General features: G+C 37.3%; 1 protein-coding gene across 1 annotated transcript in view; it reads left to right on the top strand.

The window, feature by feature from the left end:
* The first annotated feature begins 325 nt into the window (after nucleotides 1-325).
* LOC120354251 overlaps nucleotides 326-22,462 on the top strand; it is a 36,596-nt gene continuing 14,459 nt past the window's right edge. Inside the window, exons 1-7 of the mRNA XM_039441125.1 lie at nucleotides 326-461; nucleotides 2,890-3,034; nucleotides 5,132-5,539; nucleotides 8,548-8,688; nucleotides 10,845-11,306; nucleotides 13,520-13,674; nucleotides 13,738-13,858. Of these exons, the coding sequence (XP_039297059.1) occupies nucleotides 2,897-3,034; nucleotides 5,132-5,539; nucleotides 8,548-8,688; nucleotides 10,845-11,306; nucleotides 13,520-13,674; nucleotides 13,738-13,858 (1,425 nt within the window). The 5' untranslated portion in view covers nucleotides 326-461; nucleotides 2,890-2,896. The remainder of the gene's footprint in view (nucleotides 462-2,889; nucleotides 3,035-5,131; nucleotides 5,540-8,547; nucleotides 8,689-10,844; nucleotides 11,307-13,519; nucleotides 13,675-13,737; nucleotides 13,859-22,462) is intronic.

Below are 22,462 nucleotides of genomic sequence, written 5' to 3'. Positions count from 1 at the left end.
TAAATTCATACTTTCATTACAAATTTTCTATGCTTTTATACTCCAGAGCGAAGCTCGTTCCCCCGTTAAATAGTGGATCTTCATAGAATTCAATCAATATTTGTTCATTTTCACGGGTTTTCTGTGAAAATATGTGTGGTTATATAAATATTCTTCATTTTATGATGTTGAATAAATTATTTTGTGATAGTAGATTGATAAATATTCAATAATTTATTATCCTTTCAATCAATTCGGTAAATAAACGATTTGAACGTTTGAATTTAACCGCTCTCGTCTCTGATTGGTGGATAATCCACGGCCATCTTCAAACAAAAAGCGGCCATTTTTTCTACGTAGGTAGCGCTAAAATCGCTAAAGGCAGTGACGCAGAGCTATTTCATTGACTGTATCAACTTGTGAATTCAGCTCTAATATTTCGTGGATAAATGTTATTACCAACAGTGTGTCCTAATTAAAAGGTAGTATTTGTTTAAGCTTAAAACTTTGTTCGCATTAATTAAAATTAATTCGACTTCTTTCAAACCGAACCCGTTGTCAAGCCGACTGTCGTTTTTTGGCCACAATGGAGCTACTCCATGGTCCATGAATCGAACAAGCCCCATAATTTAGATAAATCGATTATCAACCGTAATCTATTCTTCCACTTTCCACATCAATCCATCTCTAATATTAATAAATTATAAACTAAATATTATTTCTTATTGATATGATTTTTGCATGATTAACAAGTTCAAAATTCTGGTTAATCGACTATCATCGTCGTACTTTTACAAAATGGAAGCTATAATAATTAGGCCTACCTAGCCTTGTGTTTTACATTATGCTATTAATAACCTATTTTTAATAAATATCAAATTTATTTCAATCTATATCTTCCCATATCCGCCCTAAATTGTTGTTATTGGTTATTCAAATATTTTAAATCTGAATCTGAAATCGAAAAGATCATAATTATTGAGATTTGGCCGTTGGCCCACTTTTATAAGGTTATTATAACCTAACAAATGTTTCTATAGTAAACAATGAAATCGATGAGATATGTTTTCAAATTTTAGATTTCTATTTTGTGCCACTTGAAAAATTTAATCTATCTACTTTGCTGTTCTACTTTCTAGTTCTACATTAAAATAGGATTATTGAGCTCGGTTTATTCCTTTATCCCCACATATTACAAACTAATTTCTTGGCGGGAGGTTGATTGCCAAATTGTCTACATTAGATTTGTTTTGCAATACTATTAATTTTATTAGTATTTATATTGAAACAAATTTACTATAAAACAATAATTTGTAGTATTTGAATTGTTTTTTATTGATCATTCGTATTGATTATTGAATATGTAGTCGTTTTCCATGAGTCGTTATTTGCTAGGTTAGAAAGGTTTTTTTCTTGATTTTATTGCTTAGTTCAAAGTATTCACTATTCATTAACTAATTCAATCATGTATTCGTGTCCGTGTATAAAGTAGTTGTCTAACTTATCGTTGTAAGTCAGTCTATTTTTATAAATTTTATTGATTTTCTTTAAAATCGTTCTTTTTCTTATGTCGTTAATTACGAAATATGCAAGACTTACCGGCTTTTCTAATAAATTTTATCAGAACGTTCATAGTATTTACCATCTAATATATTCTATTACATTAACATATTTTTTTGTATCAGTGTAGCCTACATGTATTTGTAGTTGGCCAATTTAAACTTGAAAATCAGTTTATTTTCACAAATTTTGTTGATTATTGAAGATTTACCGGTTTGGTGGGTTGGGCCGTTGGGTAGGTCCTATCAAGAGAAAAGATAGCATAAGTAAATTTCTCATGGCAGGATTAGATCATTTATGTTCCAAATTTAAGGCTGACTACTGTCTATTATTAGTGTGTTGTAGTGTTGGGCTAGGCACACACCAGTTAGTTGTGATGACATGATCAGTCACGTTTAGTCACAATACTTCACATAGCTGCTTATGACGCAATTCACACTGATTAGTCATTGGAAGTAGACTTGTTCTCATAAGCAACTATGTAAAGTATTGTGACTAAACGTGTCTAATCATGTCTTGTCTTGACTAATTGGTGTGTGTCAGCCAATGAAGTACGGTAAGACAAGACATGATCAGACACGTTTAGTCACAATACTTTACATAGTTGCTTATGACGCAATTCACACTGATTAGTCATTGCAATCAGACTTGTTCTCATAAGCAACTATGTAAAGTATTGTGACTAAACGTGTCTAATCATGTCTTGTCTTGACTAATTGGTGTGTGTCAGCCAATTAAGTACGGTAAGACAAGACATGATCAGACACGTTTAGTCACAATACTTTACATAGTTGCTTATGAGAACAAGTCTGATTGCAATGACTAATCAGTGTGAATTGCGTCATAAGCAACTATGTAAAGTATTGTGACTGATCATGTCTTGTATTGACTAACTTGTGTGCGCCTAGCCTAAGAACGGAACAGTATGAGAGACCAACAGCGTCACAATGGCTTCACCACAAACAACTACAAGGACTATCGGCTTCAGTTAACACTCACATTTGCAACATAACGGTCCTTTACCATGACATATCACCATAAATGATACATTATCAACACAATATGATACATTATCATCTCAACTTTATACACAACACCATAATTTGATACAAAACTTGCAAACTTTGAATAAATTCTGCAAACCATGGGATATCTTCTTATGCTATTTTTTCTCTGTGGTTTACTGTCTTTTTTTGCCAATTCTACTCATTGTACCTGATTGTTTACCAGTTATTATTGATTCCATCAATAAATTAAAGTCTTGTGAGTAGTTGTTATCGGTTGATATTCTGTTGTAAATTTTTGTTAATTTTGTAGTTGTAAATTGGCTAATTTCTGTTAATTTTGCAGGTTTTAGATGAGTGACGAACCGCCTGCGGAGCTCTTTGGCTCCGACAGTCTGCCGGAGACTGATGACGTCATCAAGGGTGATGAAACAATGGAGTTCTCAACATCCGAGGAAAGTTCTAAGATGGTTAATGCCGATTTTCAGAAGGTTCGTTTCTATATTTTTAATCACCCTCTTCTTTTAGTTTCCAAATCTTCAGGTTCTCCTGTAGAATAAATATATCTGTCCAAGGCTGAACTCACACTTAGGCGACTCAGGTGGAGAAGAGACTGGACTCTAGTGGAGAGCATGAGTGTTTCCAAATGGTGACGTCGCGGAGACTAGAATCGACTGGTCTGAGTGTCACCATTTGGAAACACATGCTCTCCACTAGAGTCCAGTCTCTTCTCCACCTGAGTCGCCTAAGTGTGAGTTGAGCCTAAGTTTATAAACGTAAATGAGTGTATATTATTGACATCTATATAATAAGAGAGAGTAGGGTTGTGTGTGTTCGTTTGTTCGCATCAAAACATGTCAACTTGTGGATTGCATACTGGAAAAACGGGAATGATTTAGATCTCCAAATTTTGAACATAGATTCTAAAAATATCAATCTCGTGCACCTGGAAGCCCAAATTTCAATTTTCCTTCTAGATTTTTCATAATCAATGTTCAAAATTCATTAATAGTACATACAATTTTATAAAAAAATCACCAAATCTATGGTGGAATTGAAAAATATTATTATACAGGTATACAGGTGTAAAGTAGTATAGGAAAATTATGTTTGACGCATCATCACGTCTGAACTACTGGACTGATTAACTTGAAATTTTGCATATAGATTCTTGCTTAACCGGGGATGGTTACAAACCTATTTTAAATTCTTCAATATTTGATTACATCAAGTTTTCAGTTCAGAACATTTCTCTTAAAAGGGTAATTAGAAGATAGGTAAGATTGGGGATCCTTTTCGAATGATAAAAACAGGTTTTCCGTCGCACCCAATTTTTTCCGCCATTTTGGAACCACCACTTTGAATTCAAATTATTTTTTTAATTGAAAGGTGGTCATATGATAGGATTTCCAGAGAAAAGGTATGGTGAAAACCGCACATTGATATCTCAAACCTTTCAAAATTTATTCTCATTCATTTCCTTTATTATAGTATAGAAGATGATAGATAAATGGATGATATATCCATCTATCTATCATCTTCTATACTATAATAGAGGAAAGAACTGGCTTAAAGACGTATACACGTGTAGAGGATAAGGAAATTATGTTTGACGCATCATCATGTCTGAACTACTAGACTGATTTACTTGAAATGCAGCTTATAAATTCTTAATCAACCGAGGATTCTTATAGGCCTATTTTCAATTCTTCTGTATTTCATTACGTCAAGTTTTAAAATAGACCCTTGCGAAGCATGGGTTACCTGCTAGTAGTTTATAAAGATCAACACTACGACAATGACCAAGTCAGGTCCACATTCTGACACAGTCAATCCAGGTATCTGGTTATGACTAAGGATAGAGGTATGAAGTATGGGCTCAACTAAGGCTGACCACTTACGGTAGGCCGTGTATGATAAACATGTACTAGGCCTATCTAACCGATTTGAGGGAGTCCACGTATCTGTGGCTTGGTGCAAGAACTACCTAGCACCTATGTCAAAATATCAACTTTCTCACAAATCAGCCAACAGTCGGCTACTGGCGCATCACTCTTCAATTGCCTCCTCCCTTTGCACAAATACCAGACAACAAGAGATACATTGATACTGACAATAAATGCATGAAGGGTGCTATAGGATTTATTTTGTTTTATTAATTTAAAAGCAGCCCATGCCAATAAGTGTTTTTAAATATAGACAGATATACAGAAATTGCTCGCTTAATATAATAGGATATAATTATCATCTACTCTGAAGATAGGATTAATCAGACTATAGAATTATTCATAATCAATCAGCTGAGAAGTGGATTATTGCATTACACATATGTCTGGAGAAGCCGGTGAACAGGTGACACCAGATAGTTGTTGTGGATGAGAAAACTGCGTGAGGTATACGTTTCACAGAACTAGTTGATTTATCAAGTTTCAAATTTAGTCGATTATTTACATAATTATGAAAGGTTATGGTAGTAAATCGAATCTGTTTCTGTATTTATATTTGAATTGCTAATCTGTTTGTATCTTCTTAATTCATATCTGTATATTCGTCTGTTTCTAATTTTGTAACTGTTTGTTGTCGCCCAGGTAATGGACTCAATATCGGTGTCAGCGGACGGCGTCGATGTGGACGACGAGAAACTTTTGTCACAGTTTGTCGTGGGCAACCTGGGCGCCGACGACCACCATCACGGACCCACCGCCGCCGAAGAGTCATCCTCTTCCTCACTGGCCGATGAGAAAGCGCTGCTTGAATCGGTGCTGGCACGCGCCGCCAATAGTGACCAGGTGGCGACACTCGGTGACCAGGTGGCGACACTCGGTGACCAGGTGGCGACACTCGGTGGCCAGGGGAGGACACTTGGTAGCCTTGTGGGGGCACTCAGTGGTCACGTGGCGTCGCCGGCTGCCGGCGATGAGACGCCGGAGGAGACGATGCAGGTGGAGAGGTTGATGGAGTCTATACATAGTGGAAGCAGTAATGATGAACCAAAGGTTGGTTGGAATTTATTCGTTCATTCATTCAGTAGCATGTAACCCGTGCAATGCAATGGTCTAATTAAGAACGTATGTTATTTATTTATTATTTATTCTGATGGCTTTTATCGGCTGAGAGATCCTTTTGGATGTTCTGCCTCACCGTATTACCCAATGTCATTTCCTATCAACACTAAAGTTTATAGGTTACTAGCCGTCAGGCTCGCTTCGCTCGTCATATCCGTGTAGCCAGGGGGCTCCACCTCCTGGACCCCCGACTGGATCGTCCAAAAATGAGATCAGCGGGCTCGCTTTGCTTGCCTGCATTTTTCATTTGAGTATGCTTCATTCCATCAGAAGGTCAAAGTACTTCCTCGCTCGATTCAATCACCGATTAATTTCGATTATTTAGTGCAGGGTGGAAAACTTAGTATCTTTGGGGTTATTTCAAATTCCTTCTAACACAACATTATTACACCCTAGCTTAGCTTCTGTACTAAATTTGAACAATTTCTATTCGTTTGTTCTCGATAAATCTGAGAAAAAAAAAACAAAAAACGCTAATTTTGGGCGTATCTTTGACGTTATTCCAAATTCCTTCTAACAAAACATTATCACACCCTAGCTGAGCTCTGTACTAAATTTGAACATTTTCTGTTTTTTTTCTCGATAAAGCTGAGAAAACTCAGATTTTGGGCGTATCTTTGGAAATTTTTCCAAATCGTTCTTAGTGCGCCTCTAAAGGGCCAACTGAACATACCTATCAAATTTGAACGTTTTTGGTCCGGTAGATTTTCAGTTCTGCGAGTGAGTGAGTGAGTGAGTCAGTCAGTGAGAGCCATTTCGCTTTTATATATATATATATATATATATATATATATATATATATATATATATATATATATATATATATATATATATTGGATTCTCTTTGTTTTCTTACTAAAAATTTGCACTTATGTTCTATTAGAACTTATGCACTTGTCCTTATTTCATTAGAACTTATGTTTCCCATCCACATATGCCAAAAAAGTTATTGACTCTTTGAATGTTTCTAATTTTCTTTTGTTGGCCTATGATTTCGTAAGCATACATTAAGAACTTGACAAACTGAAAACTAAAATCTTGAAGAATTGAAAATATGCCTTTAACCATCCTCGGTAAATTGAGAATGTATTTATGCAAAATGTGAAGTTAATGAGTTGAGTAGTTGAGACGTGATGATGCGTCATTCGTGAATTTCCTATCCCCTACGTGTATAAGCCAGTTCTTCCTTTTATTATATTGTTATGAATGAGGCCAGGTTAGTTGAACGAGAAGACTTTAATTCGCGGCCAACTATTGGCACGGCAGTTGACAGCTAAACATGTCCGAGCTCTCGTCATCTGTTGTGTCTGTTGAGACTGAACTGGCAAAACAAAGACAGCGCTACTGGCCTACACCGTTCACACGGCGCCAATTGTCGCGACAACTGAGATTCCGAGTGGTGGGGGGCTCGCTGGGCCCAATTGTCTGTCCTCAGTCTACTCCCGGAGACAGTTGAATTTCAGGCCAATTGAAGTGTTCAGACGAAGACAGCAATTCCATGCCAGTCAGATGTCTTCTGCCAATTGGCAATGTGTAAACTAGGTATTACCATAGAGAAACAATAGCTTGGGTAGATATTCATGGTATAGGGAGTTTATGTTGGTGCTTTTAATGCTCATTCCAATAAACTAAATATTATTCAAAAGAGTATCCTCAAGGCAGCACTAGGAGTGCATAGAAGATACCCTAGCCAGCAACTTTTTATGGAGTTCGGAGTTCTGTCAGTTAGGCAACTGTATATCAGAAATCTTGTTAAATATATCAGCAGCCATATACATCTTTTTACACCTCATTCAACTAATTATAGTTTTAGATCAGTAAATAGATGCTTTGTTCCTCGAACAGATATCTAACTATATGCAGAAGACAATTCAACTATACAACAAAAAAGCTTATTAATTTTATGCCAGAACATTTCATTGCAAGAAAACCTACAAAAGCACTTAAATTTGAAATTGAAAGCTGGATAGAGACAGAAGATATCATACCTAAAATATTTTAATTTGATGTACATATATATACTGTCTTCCTCAGTTCCTCTGAATTTATTATTAGTAGGGCTATACTCCCAGATTAATTTTCTCTCTCTGAGTTTGTTTTATTTTTTGTGTCATGTGTACTGTATTGTATTGTTTTTCTAATTCTCTATTTGCTTACAAAAGGAATTGCATATATGCTACAAATGAATTACATTATGTTACTAAATGGATTACATATGTACAGTGAATTGTAGATTAATAATTACATGAAACATCTCTTTTTCTTTTGAGTTTTTAAATTATTATGAATTCATTCTAGTTTTTCTGCTCTCTTAGTATTTCACTCTTAGTACTTGTTCTTTTCGGATTGAAATTTTATTTTTTTTCTAGTTTTTCATACATTCCATATGTTTCTTTTTTCGTTATTATATTTTTTCTATTTTCGACTGAATCTCAAGCCACTAATTATAGCCGACTGATTACTCGTTGCCATCGCTCAAACTACTTAGTTTTGCTGGTAACGCCAATGATAATATTATAATCGATTTTTAAATGGAAAATATTTTAATTTTAAGTTTTTGCAATGTATTGTATATTAAAATATTTATATTTTTCACATTTGTAAAGTTTGTTTAATGATTTTGGCATTTTTTTTTATTTTTTTTTGGCAATGTCGCAACTTTTACTGATATCTCAAGCTGATAGTCCACGTAGTTCTTTCCCTTGAAGCTGTATGACGCTGGTAGTCTCTCATATTGTGCCGTTCATACACTCTTACCCGGTCAAAACAGTAATAATCTACAGTAATCGGCTTGAGATAACAGTAAAAGTTGCGACATAAACGCCCTATACCATGAGATATCTACTTACGATATTGTTTCTCTATGATATTAGAATTGCAATACAATATTCAATGTATATGAATTGGAATTCAAGTGGGTATATTTTGTTGTTGTGCAGGTGGCAGTTGGCAGCAGTGATGTGAAGGAAGAGGAGGAGGAGAGGGAGGTGGAAGCAATGGAGGTGGACCAGCAGTCGAATCAGCTGATTATAACTGAAACGAGGGGTGCAGCAGCTGATACTGAAACTTTCCTACAACAGGTGAAGATGTCTGCCACTTTACTACCTTAGACCAGTTATAGAATAGACACGCCCCATTCATACTGAAAGTCGATGAAGCCAACATCTACTGCCATACCGCCCCATCGTGACGTCAGCATAGGATAGAAAACTTTTCTGTAAAGTTTGTTTACATTGTTTCCCATAGCAGATTGTGTCTATTTCAACGGAAGCGCAGCGGGAGTTTACCATTTTCATAAACTAGTAGTTCTGTGAACAGTAGACCTTACGCAGTATTCTCATCCACAAGTACCTGATTGAAACTTTAGACCTTATGGAAATACAGCAATAGACTGGCTCCTCCACACATCTGTGTAATCACTTGTCAGCTGATTTATGATGAATAATTCTATAGTCTGATTTCTACTCTAATATTGGCGTATGAAGGAGGCTCCTTTTTCCTTTTGTATTATCCTTCAAATGCAAAATTTCCAAAAACCTTGTATATAAGTCGACGCGCAATTAAAAAAGGAACATACCTGTCAAATTTCATGAAAATCTATTACCGCGTTTCGCCGTAAATGCGCAACATATAAACATTTAAACATTAAGAGAAACGCCAAACCGTCGACTTGAATCTTAGACCTCACTTCGCTCGGTCAATAATAATTTACGTCCATCTGAAATAGACACAATATGAAAGTTTTCTATCCGATGCTGACGTCACGATGGGGCGATATGGCAGTAGATGTTTGCTTCAGAGGCTAGACTTCCCAGCTTGTCTATTCTATAACTGGTCTAAGTTTACTACCAAAGTCCTGTTCTATAAGACTATTTTTCCACATTGGAAATTTACATTTCAAACGCACAGTTTTGTACTAGACAGTTCATTACCAACTGCAGTTTTGCTCTGTTTTCAAATCACTCAGTTCATGACAACTTGTCATTTACAATTATTCAATAAACCCTTCATGAATCTTTTTTCAAAGATATATATTCTTATGAGCATGTGTTACCCGTGCCCCACTAGGGTCCGGTAAAAGCACTAATAGATTGAATTCGGTTTTATGATTCCATGCTCATATTAAAAATTCAGACACTACAAGCTCAGACAATTCGTCTAATTTTATTTTATAATTTTGGCGATTTTCTTTATTTTCATATGTTGTTGATTCATTTATACAGACAATATAATTCTCAGCCATGAATGATTGGGAGAGGAACAACAGGCTTGAAGCCGAAAACGGTTCCTTTCCTAAATTTTGATAGAAATTGACCAAAAAAATTCGTCGAATTCATTTTATAATTCCGGGTTTTTTTTTGTTGTTTCCATAATCACTGTTCACCCTCAGACACTGCAAGCTATTGATTAGTCTATTGTCATTTATTTTATTTCATAATTTTGATTATTTCCATTATTTTCATATGTTGATCAGTTAAATTTATTTTATAATCTCGGCTATTTCCCGTTGTTTTCATAACCACTGTACACCCTCCGACCTTGCAAGGTGTTGATTCGTCTGTTGTCATTTATTTTATTTCATAATTTTGATTATTTTCCTTATTTTCATATGTTGATCCATGTTGATTCTTTGAATCCATTTTATAATTTTCTGTTATTTTCATAACTACTGTACAGCACATGCCCATACACTGCAAGGCTTTGATTATTCCAATTTTATCTAATAATTTTTGCTATTTTCCTCATTTTATGTGTTGATTCGTTGAATTTATTTTATAATTTTGGTAACTTTTCGTCGTTTCCATAACCACTGTACACCCTCAAACACTGCAAGGCATTGATTGTTCTAATTTTATTTAATAATTTTGGTTATTTTCTTTATTTTCATGTGTTGATTCTTTTGATTTATTTTATAATTTTGGTTATTTTCTGTTATTTTCATACTTTCACTGTACACCAACCTCAGACACTGCAAGGCATTGATTATTCTAATTTTATTTAATAATTTTGGTTATTTTCATGTGTTTATTCTTTTGATTTATTTTATAATTTTGGTAACTTTTCGTCGTTTCCATAACCACTGTACACCCTCAGCCACTGCAAGGCATTGATTCTTCTAATTTTATTTAATAATTTTGGTTATTTTCTTTATTTTCATGTGTTGATTCTTTTGATTTATTTTATAATTTTGGTTATTTTCTGTTATTTTCATACTTTCACTGTACACCAACCTCAGTCACTGCAAGGTGATGATGACACAATATCATCTACAACAATGGCTGTCCCAACGACAACAACTGACCAAAGTTTGACGTCACTGCAGGCGGCTGCCGACATATTTGGCGACGACGAAGAAGACGATGATGACGTCATCAAAGCAGCCGGGATGCAGTCATCAACTGCCGACGACAACGGAAGCCAGCAGACGGTGATGACGGCACTGGTGGGTGGAGGGGATGTGATAACGGCATCCGGTGGAGGGGATGTGATGACGTCATCGTCATCGGGTGGAGGCCAGCTGATGACGTCATCGGTGGTGAGAGAGGAGGAAGAGCTGACGTCAGTGGAGGATGTGCTGTCGGCATTGCATTCGGAGCTGGATGAGGAGGAGGAGGCTACGAGAGGAGGAGGAGGTGGGGGAGGAGGAGGAGAGGTGATCAAGAAGGTGGAGGAGAAGTCCAAGTGGAAATTGAAAGTGGTGAGTTGTTGAAACTAGAAAATTTTCAAAACTAGAAAGTTTTCTTTCAAATTCAAATTTATTTCTCAAAAAACATACACAATTATAATAATATAATATTATAACATCTAAAAATAATACAAGATAAATACTATTAAATATATAAAAATACTCTCAAAACGGCAGTATATTTTTTACGTCCATCTATGTTTAAGGAGTAGCCTACAAGGTAAAACCTGTGCTTAGGCCTAAGTTTCAGAAATATATTTATTCAATATAATCATAGAGAAACAATAGCATAATTAGATATCCCATGGTATAGGGCGTTTATGTCGCAACTTTTACTGTTATCCCAAGCCAATTACTGTCGATTTTTACTGTTTTGACCGGGTAAGAGTGTTTGAACGGCACAATATGAGAGACTACCAGCGTCATAAAGCTTCACAGGAAAGAACTACGTGGACTATCAGCTGGAGATAACAGTAAAAGTTGCGACATAAACGCCCTATACCATGGGATATCTACTTACGCTATTGTTTCTCTTTGATATAATCTAAGAAATTACAACCAAATTAAGAACAAAGACTAGTGGAATTTATACACAAAATATAAATTTTTAGATTAGTAAATGATGAGATTAGATAAAGTTAGTAACACAGAATAATGATTATTCTATGATGAAAAAACAAAACATAAAAAAGGAACAGTAGTATGTGCCTAGAAGATTTTTTCTTCAGTTTTATTTGATCTTATCCATTCCTCAATCTCGCAATTTTGTTTTTTGCTTCGGCTCGTATTGGCAACAAAATGAGTAGCAACAAAATTTATCAGCCTCTGTGATAAGTAAGTGAATTGTCTTCTACATACATTCAAATCCATCCTGTTTTGATGGAATGTTTTCTGATTTTAAAACCAACTTTCATGAATCTATAATTATTATTATTGAACGAAACTCAAAATTAAATGCTGTAAGTCACCCCGAAGACTTGTGCTACTGCAAATATTGACAACAGGGTAAACAGCTAGATAGAAATTCGATGAGCGCTACTATTCAAAAATTATTTGTCAGCCCGGGAATCGAACCCAGTACCTCCAAATTAAATGCTGTAATTCACCCCGAAGACTTGTGCTACTGCAAATATTGACAACAGGGTAAACAGCTAGATGGAGATTCGATGAGCGCTACTATACAAAAATTATTCATCAGCCCGGGAATCGAACCCAGTACCTCCAAATTAAATGCTGTAATTCACCCCGAAGACTTCTGCTACTGCAAATATTTTATTGGATATTTCCAATTTTATTGGATAGTACATCCCAATTGCCGGTCAGGAATGCTTCTTACCCTTTCACCGAACTGACAATCTCTGGATAGCAGCGCTCATTTTATACGAAGCCATAGCGGCCAGCCAGTCTACACATGGAGTATACTGAGATATTGTGATTCCCGGGCTGACAAATAATTTTTGAATAGTAGCGCTCATCGAATTTCCATCTAGCTGTTTACCCTGTTGTCAATATTTGCAGTAGCAGAAGTCTTCGGGGTGATTTACAGCAATTAATTTGGAGGTACTGGGTTCGATTCCCGGGTTGATAAAGAATTTTTGAATAGTAGCGCTCATCGTATTTCCATCTAGCTGTTTACCCTGTTGTCAATATTTGCAGTAGCACAAGTCTTCAGGGTGATTTACAGCAATTAATTTGGAGGTACTGGGTTCGATTCCCGGGCTGACAAATAATTTTTGAATAGTAGCGCTCATCGAATTTCATCTAGCTGTTTACCCTGTTGTCAATATTTGCAGTAGCAGAAGTCTTCGAGGTGAATTACAGCATTTAATGTGGAGGGTACTGGGTTCGATTCCCGGGCTGACAATAATTTTTGATAGTAGCGCTCATTGAATTTCCATCTAGCTGTTTACCCTGTTGTCAATATTTGCAGTAGCAGAAGTCTCGGGGTGATTTACAGCATTCAATTTGGATTTTCGTTCAATAACAATTGTTATTATTAATTCATTAGCATTTGAATAATTGCAATATCTCAGTAACATTCATCTATGTTCTATGAATCTGTTGGACATTATAACGGTAGTATTATATGGCTTTTTGTTGGTGGGTTTTCACTTGGTAGACATAAAGATCTATTTCTCTTGTAATACATTAATTTCTCTTGTAATATCTTGATTGTATTAGTGAACAAAATTTTTAAGTAGGCTAATCTTTTTTCCGTTTTGCAGGAACAACAGCGACAGCTGCAGCAGGCACAAGTCACAAAGCCGGCTAAACCATCCTCAAGACGGCGCCAGCGGTCCGATGTACAAGTGCTTGTGAGCGGCTGCAAGTCGACTACTAGCTCGCAGCGGGGAGCGGCGCAACTAGCGGTGGGAAGTCGGTGACTACTAGCGCTGGAGCGGGGAGCGGCGCAATAGCGGTGGGTGAGATGCGGTTCTTCAAGCCGCCGCCCGAATCCGTTGATATTCAAGCGGTGGGCGCGCAAACTTTGCCAGGGATCGCAACAGTTGGCCTATACGGCGCTCATCTGCGAACTGCATTTTCGGCCGCAGGATATCAGGGAGGCAGTCAGTCCATGCAGAATATCATAGAGAAAAGATACAATAAGAAGATATCTCCCAAAGTTTAAAACGAATAAAAAATTGGTAGGACCCTTTATTAAAACTTGAAATATTCAACGACTAGTGTGACTATAGGTCATTTTCAAGTTCTTGGGTACTACAAGTTTTACTTTCCTTGCCCTATTACCATAGGTAAGGAAAGTATTGCTTTTCGAAAAAAATTAAGGTACCCCAATTTCTAAATTTCTATACGTTTCAAGGTCCCCTGAGTCCAAAAAACTGGTTTTGGGGTTGGTCGTGTGTGTGTGTGTGGGTGATGAGGTATGTGCTGTGTGTACACGATATTCATCTCCCAATTAACGGAATGACTTGGAAATTTGGAAATAAGTCCTTTCACTATAAGGGACCGACACGAACAATTTTCGATCAAATGCAATTCAAGATGGCGGCTCTTAAAAGGGCGAAAATGTTGTAAAAACAGGGTTTTCGTGATTTTCTCGGAAAACGCCTCCAACGATTTTGATCAAATTCATACTAAAATAGTGAATTACAGCATTTAATTTGGAGGTACTGGGTTCGATTCCCGGGCTGATAAATAATTTTTGAATAGTAGCGCTCATTGAATTTCCATCTAACTGTTTACCCTGTTGTCTATATTTGCAGTAGCAGAAGTCTTCGGGGTGAATTACAGCATTTAATTTGGAGGTACTGGGTTCGATTCCCGGGCTGATAAATAATTTTTGAATAGTAGCGCTCATTGAATTTCCATCTAGCTGTTTACCCTGTTGTCAATATTTGCAGTAGCAGAAGTCTTCGCGGTGAATTACAGCATTTAATTTGGAGGTACTGGGTTCGATTCCCGGGCTGATAAATAATTTTTGAATAGTAGCGCTCATTGAATTTCCATCTAGCTGTTTACCCTGTTGTCAATATTTGCAGTAGCAGAAGTCTTCGCGGTGAATTACAGCATTTAATTTGGAGGTACTGGGTTCGATTCCCGGGCTGATAAATAATTTTTGAATAGTAGCGCTCATTGAATTTCCATCTAACTGTTTACCCTGTTGTCAATATTTGCAGTAGCAGAAGTCTTCGCGGTGAATTACAGCATTTAATTTGGAGGTACTGGGTTCGATTCCCGGGCTGATAAATAATTTTTGAATAGTAGCGCTCATTGAATTTCCATCTAACTGTTTACCCTGTTGTCAATATTTGCAGTAGCAGAAGTCTTCGCGGTGAATTACAGCATTTAATTTGGAGGTACTGGGTTCGATTCCCGGGCTGATAAATAATTTTTGAATAGTAGCGCTCATTGAATTTCCATCTAACTGTTTACCCTGTTGTCAATATTTGCAGTAGCAGAAGTCTTCGGGGTGAATTACAGCATTTAATTTGGAGGTACTGGGTTCGATTCCCGGGCTGATAAATAATTTTTGAATAGTAGCGCTCATTGAATTTCCATCTAACTGTTTACCCTGTTGTCAATATTTGCAGTAGCAGAAGTCTTCGGGGTGAATTACAGCATTTAATTTGGAGGTACTGGGTTCGATTCCCGGGCTGATAAATAATTTTTGAATAGTAGCGCTCATTGAATTTCCATCTAACTGTTTACCCTGTTGTCAATATTTGCAGTAGCAGAAGTCTTCGCGGTGAATTACAGCATTTAATTTGGAGGTACTGGGTTCGATTCCCGGGCTGATAAATAATTTTTGAATAGTAGCGCTCATTGAATTTCCATCTAGCTGTTTACCCTGTTGTCAATATTTGCAGTAGCAGAAGTCTTCGCGGTGAATTACAGCATTTAATTTGGAGGTACTGGGTTCGATTCCCGGGCTGATAAATAATTTTTGAATAGTAGCGCTCATTGAATTTCCATCTAACTGTTTACCCTGTTGTCAATATTTGCAGTAGCAGAAGTCTTCGCGGTGAATTACAGCATTTAATTTGGAGGTACTGGGTTCGATTCCCGGGCTGATAAATAATTTTTGAATAGTAGCGCTCATTGAATTTCCATCTAGCTGTTTACCCTGTTGTCAATATTTGCAGTAGCAGAAGTCTTCGCGGTGAATTACAGCATTTAATTTGGAGGTACTGGGTTCGATTCCCGGGCTGATAAATAATTTTTGAATAGTAGCGCTCATTGAATTTCCATCTAACTGTTTACCCTGTTGTCTATATTTGCAGTAGCAGAAGTCTTCGGGGTGAATTACAGCATTTAATTTGGAGGTACTGGGTTCGATTCCCGGGCTGATAAATAATTTTTGAATAGTAGCGCTCATTGAATTTCCATCTAACTGTTTACCCTGTTGTCAATATTTGCAGTAGCAGAAGTCTTCGCGGTGAATTACAGCATTTAATTTGGAGGTACTGGGTTCGATTCCCGGGCTGATAAATAATTTTTGAATAGTAGCGCTCATTGAATTTCCATCTAACTGTTTACCCTGTTGTCTATATTTGCAGTAGCAGAAGTCTTCGCGGTGAATTACAGCATTTAATTTGGAGGTACTGGGTTCGATTCCCGGGCTGATAAATAATTTTTGAATAGTAGCGCTCATTGAATTTCCATCTAGCTGTTTACCCTGTTGTCAATATTTGCAGTAGCAGAAGTCTTCGGGGTGAATTACAGCATTTAATTTGGAGGTACTGGGTTCGATTCCCGGGCTGATAAATAATTTTTGAATAGTAGCGCTCATTGAATTTCCATCTAACTGTTTACCCTGTTGTCAATATTTGCAGTAGCAGAAGTCTTCGCGGTGAATTACAGCATTTAATTTGGAGGTACTGGGTTCGATTCCCGGGCTGATAAATAATTTTTGAATAGTAGCGCTCATTGAATTTCCATCTAACTGTTTACCCTGTTGTCAATATTTGCAGTAGCAGAAGTCTTCGGGGTGAATTACAGCATTTAATTTGGAGGTACTGGGTTCGATTCCCGGGCTGATAAATAATTTTTGAATAGTAGCGCTCATTGAATTTCCATCTAACTGTTTACCCTGTTGTCAATATTTGCAGTAGCAGAAGTCTTCGGGGTGAATTACAGCATTTAATTTGGAGGTACTGGGTTCGATTCCCGGGCTGATAAATAATTTTTGAATAGTAGCGCTCATTGAATTTCCATCTAACTGTTTACCCTGTTGTCAATATTTGCAGTAGCAGAAGTCTTCGCGGTGAATTACAGCATTTAATTTGGAGGTACTGGGTTCGATTCCCGGGCTGATAAATAATTTTTGAATAGTAGCGCTCATTGAATTTCCATCTAACTGTTTACCCTGTTGTCAATATTTGCAGTAGCAGAAGTCTTCGGGGTGAATTACAGCATTTAATTTGGAGGTACTGGGTTCGATTCCCGGGCTGATAAATAATTTTTGAATAGTAGCGCTCATTGAATTTCCATCTAACTGTTTACCCTGTTGTCAATATTTGCAGTAGCAGAAGTCTTCGCGGTGAATTACAGCATTTAATTTGGAGGTACTGGGTTCGATTCCCGGGCTGATAAATAATTTTTGAATAGTAGCGCTCATTGAATTTCCATCTAACTGTTTACCCTGTTGTCAATATTTGCAGTAGCAGAAGTCTTCGCGGTGAATTACAGCATTTAATTTGGAGGTACTGGGTTCGATTCCCGGGCTGATAAATAATTTTTGAATAGTAGCGCTCATTGAATTTCCATCTAGCTGTTTACCCTGTTGTCAATATTTGCAGTAGCAGAAGTCTTCGCGGTGAATTACAGCATTTAATTTGGAGGTACTGGGTTCGATTCCCGGGCTGATAAATAATTTTTGAATAGTAGCGCTCATTGAATTTCCATCTAACTGTTTACCCTGTTGTCAATATTTGCAGTAGCAGAAGTCTTCGGGGTGAATTACAGCATTTAATTTGGAGGTACTGGGTTCGATTCCCGGGCTGATAAATAATTTTTGAATAGTAGCGCTCATTGAATTTCCATCTAGCTGTTTACCCTGTTGTCAATATTTGCAGTAGCAGAAGTCTTCGCGGTGAATTACAGCATTTAATTTGGAGGTACTGGGTTCGATTCCCGGGCTGATAAATAATTTTTGAATAGTAGCGCTCATTGAATTTCCATCTAACTGTTTACCCTGTTGTCTATATTTGCAGTAGCAGAAGTCTTCGGGGTGAATTACAGCATTTAATTTGGAGGTACTGGGTTCGATTCCCGGGCTGATAAATAATTTTTGAATAGTAGCGCTCATTGAATTTCCATCTAACTGTTTACCCTGTTGTCAATATTTGCAGTAGCAGAAGTCTTCGCGGTGAATTACAGCATTTAATTTGGAGGTACTGGGTTCGATTCCCGGGCTGATAAATAATTTTTGAATAGTAGCGCTCATTGAATTTCCATCTAACTGTTTACCCTGTTGTCTATATTTGCAGTAGCAGAAGTCTTCGGGGTGAATTACAGCATTTAATTTGGAGGTACTGGGTTCGATTCCCGGGCTGATAAATAATTTTTGAATAGTAGCGCTCATTGAATTTCCATCTAACTGTTTACCCTGTTGTCTATATTTGCAGTAGCAGAAGTCTTCGGGGTGAATTACAGCATTTAATTTGGAGGTACTGGGTTCGATTCCCGGGCTGATAAATAATTTTTGAATAGTAGCGCTCATTGAATTTCCATCTAACTGTTTACCCTGTTGTCAATATTTGCAGTAGCAGAAGTCTTCGGGGTGAATTACAGCATTTAATTTGGAGGTACTGGGTTCGATTCCCGGGCTGATAAATAATTTTTGAATAGTAGCGCTCATTGAATTTCCATCTAACTGTTTACCCTGTTGTCAATATTTGCAGTAGCAGAAGTCTTCGGGGTGAATTACAGCATTTAATTTGGAGGTACTGGGTTCGATTCCCGGGCTGATAAATAATTTTTGAATAGTAGCGCTCATTGAATTTCCATCTAACTGTTTACCCTGTTGTCTATATTTGCAGTAGCAGAAGTCTTCGCGGTGAATTACAGCATTTAATTTGGAGGTACTGGGTTCGATTCCCGGGCTGATAAATAATTTTTGAATAGTAGCGCTCATTGAATTTCCATCTAACTGTTTACCCTGTTGTCAATATTTGCAGTAGCAGAAGTCTTCGGGGTGAATTACAGCATTTAATTTGGAGGTACTGGGTTCGATTCCCGGGCTGATAAATAATTTTTGAATAGTAGCGCTCATTGAATTTCCATCTAACTGTTTACCCTGTTGTCAATATTTGCAGTAGCAGAAGTCTTCGGGGTGAATTACAGCATTTAATTTGGAGGTACTGGGTTCGATTCCCGGGCTGATAAATAATTTTTGAATAGTAGCGCTCATTGAATTTCCATCTAACTGTTTACCCTGTTGTCTATATTTGCAGTAGCAGAAGTCTTCGGGGTGAATTACAGCATTTAATTTGGAGGTACTGGGTTCGATTCCCGGGCTGATAAATAATTTTTGAATAGTAGCGCTCATTGAATTTCCATCTAACTGTTTACCCTGTTGTCAATATTTGCAGTAGCAGAAGTCTTCGGGGTGAATTACAGCATTTAATTTGGAGGTACTGGGTTCGATTCCCGGGCTGATAAATAATTTTTGAATAGTAGCGCTCATTGAATTTCCATCTAACTGTTTACCCTGTTGTCTATATTTGCAGTAGCAGAAGTCTTCGCGGTGAATTACAGCATTTAATTTGGAGGTACTGGGTTCGATTCCCGGGCTGATAAATAATTTTTGAATAGTAGCGCTCATTGAATTTCCATCTAACTGTTTACCCTGTTGTCAATATTTGCAGTAGCAGAAGTCTTCGCGGTGAATTACAGCATTTAATTTGGAGGTACTGGGTTCGATTCCCGGGCTGATAAATAATTTTTGAATAGTAGCGCTCATTGAATTTCCATCTAACTGTTTACCCTGTTGTCAATATTTGCAGTAGCAGAAGTCTTCGCGGTGAATTACAGCATTTAATTTGGAGGTACTGGGTTCGATTCCCGGGCTGATAAATAATTTTTGAATAGTAGCGCTCATTGAATTTCCATCTAGCTGTTTACCCTGTTGTCAATATTTGCAGTAGCAGAAGTCTTCGGGGTGAATTACAGCATTTAATTTGGAGGTACTGGGTTCGATTCCCGGGCTGATAAATAATTTTTGAATAGTAGCGCTCATTGAATTTCCATCTAACTGTTTACCCTGTTGTCAATATTTGCAGTAGCAGAAGTCTTCGGGGTGAATTACAGCATTTAATTTGGAGGTACTGGGTTCGATTCCCGGGCTGATAAATAATTTTTGAATAGTAGCGCTCATTGAATTTCCATCTAGCTGTTTACCCTGTTGTCAATATTTGCAGTAGCAGAAGTCTTCGCGGTGAATTACAGCATTTAATTTGGAGGTACTGGGTTCGATTCCCGGGCTGATAAATAATTTTTGAATAGTAGCGCTCATCGAATTTCCATCTAGCTGTTTACCCTGTTGTCAATATTTGCAGTAGCAGAAGTCTTCGGGGTGAATTACAGCATTTAATTTGGAGGTACTGGGTTCGATTCCCGGGCTGACAAATAATTTTTGAATAGTAGCGCTCATCGAATTTCCATCTAGCTGTTTACCCTGTTGTCAATATTTGCAGTAGCAGAAGTCTTCGGGGTGAATTACAGCATTTAATTTGGAGGTACTGGGTTCGATTCCCGGGCTGACAAATAATTTTTGAATAGTAGCGCTCATTGAATTTCCATCTAGCTGTTTACCCTGTTGTCTATATTTGCAGTAGCAGAAGTCTTCGGGGTGAATTACAGCATTTAATTTGGAGGTACTGGGTTCGATTCCCGGGCTGATAAATAATTTTTGAATAGTAGCGCTCATTGAATTTCCATCTAACTGTTTACCCTGTTGTCAATATTTGCAGTAGCAGAAGTCTTCGCGGTGAATTACAGCATTTAATTTGGAGGTACTGGGTTCGATTCCCGGGCTGATAAATAATTTTTGAATAGTAGCGCTCATTGAATTTCCATCTAGCTGTTTACCCTGTTGTCTATATTTGCAGTAGCAGAAGTCTTCGGGGTGAATTACAGCATTTAATTTGGAGGTACTGGGTTCGATTCCCGGGCTGATAAATAATTTTTGAATAGTAGCGCTCATTGAATTTCCATCTAACTGTTTACCCTGTTGTCAATATTTGCAGTAGCAGAAGTCTTCGCGGTGAATTACAGCATTTAATTTGGAGGTACTGGGTTCGATTCCCGGGCTGATAAATAATTTTTGAATAGTAGCGCTCATTGAATTTCCATCTAACTGTTTACCCTGTTGTCAATATTTGCAGTAGCAGAAGTCTTCGGGGTGAATTACAGCATTTAATTTGGAGGTACTGGGTTCGATTCCCGGGCTGATAAATAATTTTTGAATAGTAGCGCTCATTGAATTTCCATCTAACTGTTTACCCTGTTGTCAATATTTGCAGTAGCAGAAGTCTTCGGGGTGAATTACAGCATTTAATTTGGAGGTACTGGGTTCGATTCCCGGGCTGATAAATAATTTTTGAATAGTAGCGCTCATTGAATTTCCATCTAACTGTTTACCCTGTTGTCAATATTTGCAGTAGCAGAAGTCTTCGGGGTGAATTACAGCATTTAATTTGGAGGTACTGGGTTCGATTCCCGGGCTGATAAATAATTTTTGAATAGTAGCGCTCATTGAATTTCCATCTAACTGTTTACCCTGTTGTCAATATTTGCAGTAGCAGAAGTCTTCGCGGTGAATTACAGCATTTAATTTGGAGGTACTGGGTTCGATTCCCGGGCTGATAAATAATTTTTGAATAGTAGCGCTCATTGAATTTCCATCTAACTGTTTACCCTGTTGTCTATATTTGCAGTAGCAGAAGTCTTCGCGGTGAATTACAGCATTTAATTTGGAGGTACTGGGTTCGATTCCCGGGCTGATAAATAATTTTTGAATAGTAGCGCTCATTGAATTTCCATCTAACTGTTTACCCTGTTGTCAATATTTGCAGTAGCAGAAGTCTTCGCGGTGAATTACAGCATTTAATTTGGAGGTACTGGGTTCGATTCCCGGGCTGATAAATAATTTTTGAATAGTAGCGCTCATTGAATTTCCATCTAACTGTTTACCCTGTTGTCAATATTTGCAGTAGCAGAAGTCTTCGCGGTGAATTACAGCATTTAATTTGGAGGTACTGGGTTCGATTCCCGGGCTGATAAATAATTTTTGAATAGTAGCGCTCATTGAATTTCCATCTAACTGTTTACCCTGTTGTCAATATTTGCAGTAGCAGAAGTCTTCGCGGTGAATTACAGCATTTAATTTGGAGGTACTGGGTTCGATTCCCGGGCTGATAAATAATTTTTGAATAGTAGCGCTCATTGAATTTCCATCTAACTGTTTACCCTGTTGTCAATATTTGCAGTAGCAGAAGTCTTCGCGGTGAATTACAGCATTTAATTTGGAGGTACTGGGTTCGATTCCCGGGCTGATAAATAATTTTTGAATAGTAGCGCTCATTGAATTTCCATCTAACTGTTTACCCTGTTGTCTATATTTGCAGTAGCAGAAGTCTTCGCGGTGAATTACAGCATTTAATTTGGAGGTACTGGGTTCGATTCCCGGGCTGATAAATAATTTT

This window comes from Nilaparvata lugens, chromosome 14 (assembly GCF_014356525.2).
Source record: "Nilaparvata lugens isolate BPH chromosome 14, ASM1435652v1, whole genome shotgun sequence".
Classification (NCBI taxonomy): Eukaryota; Metazoa; Arthropoda; class Insecta; order Hemiptera; family Delphacidae; genus Nilaparvata; species Nilaparvata lugens.
Note: the sequence above shows the minus strand (reverse complement) of the source record. Positions and strands in the feature narration are given on the sequence as shown.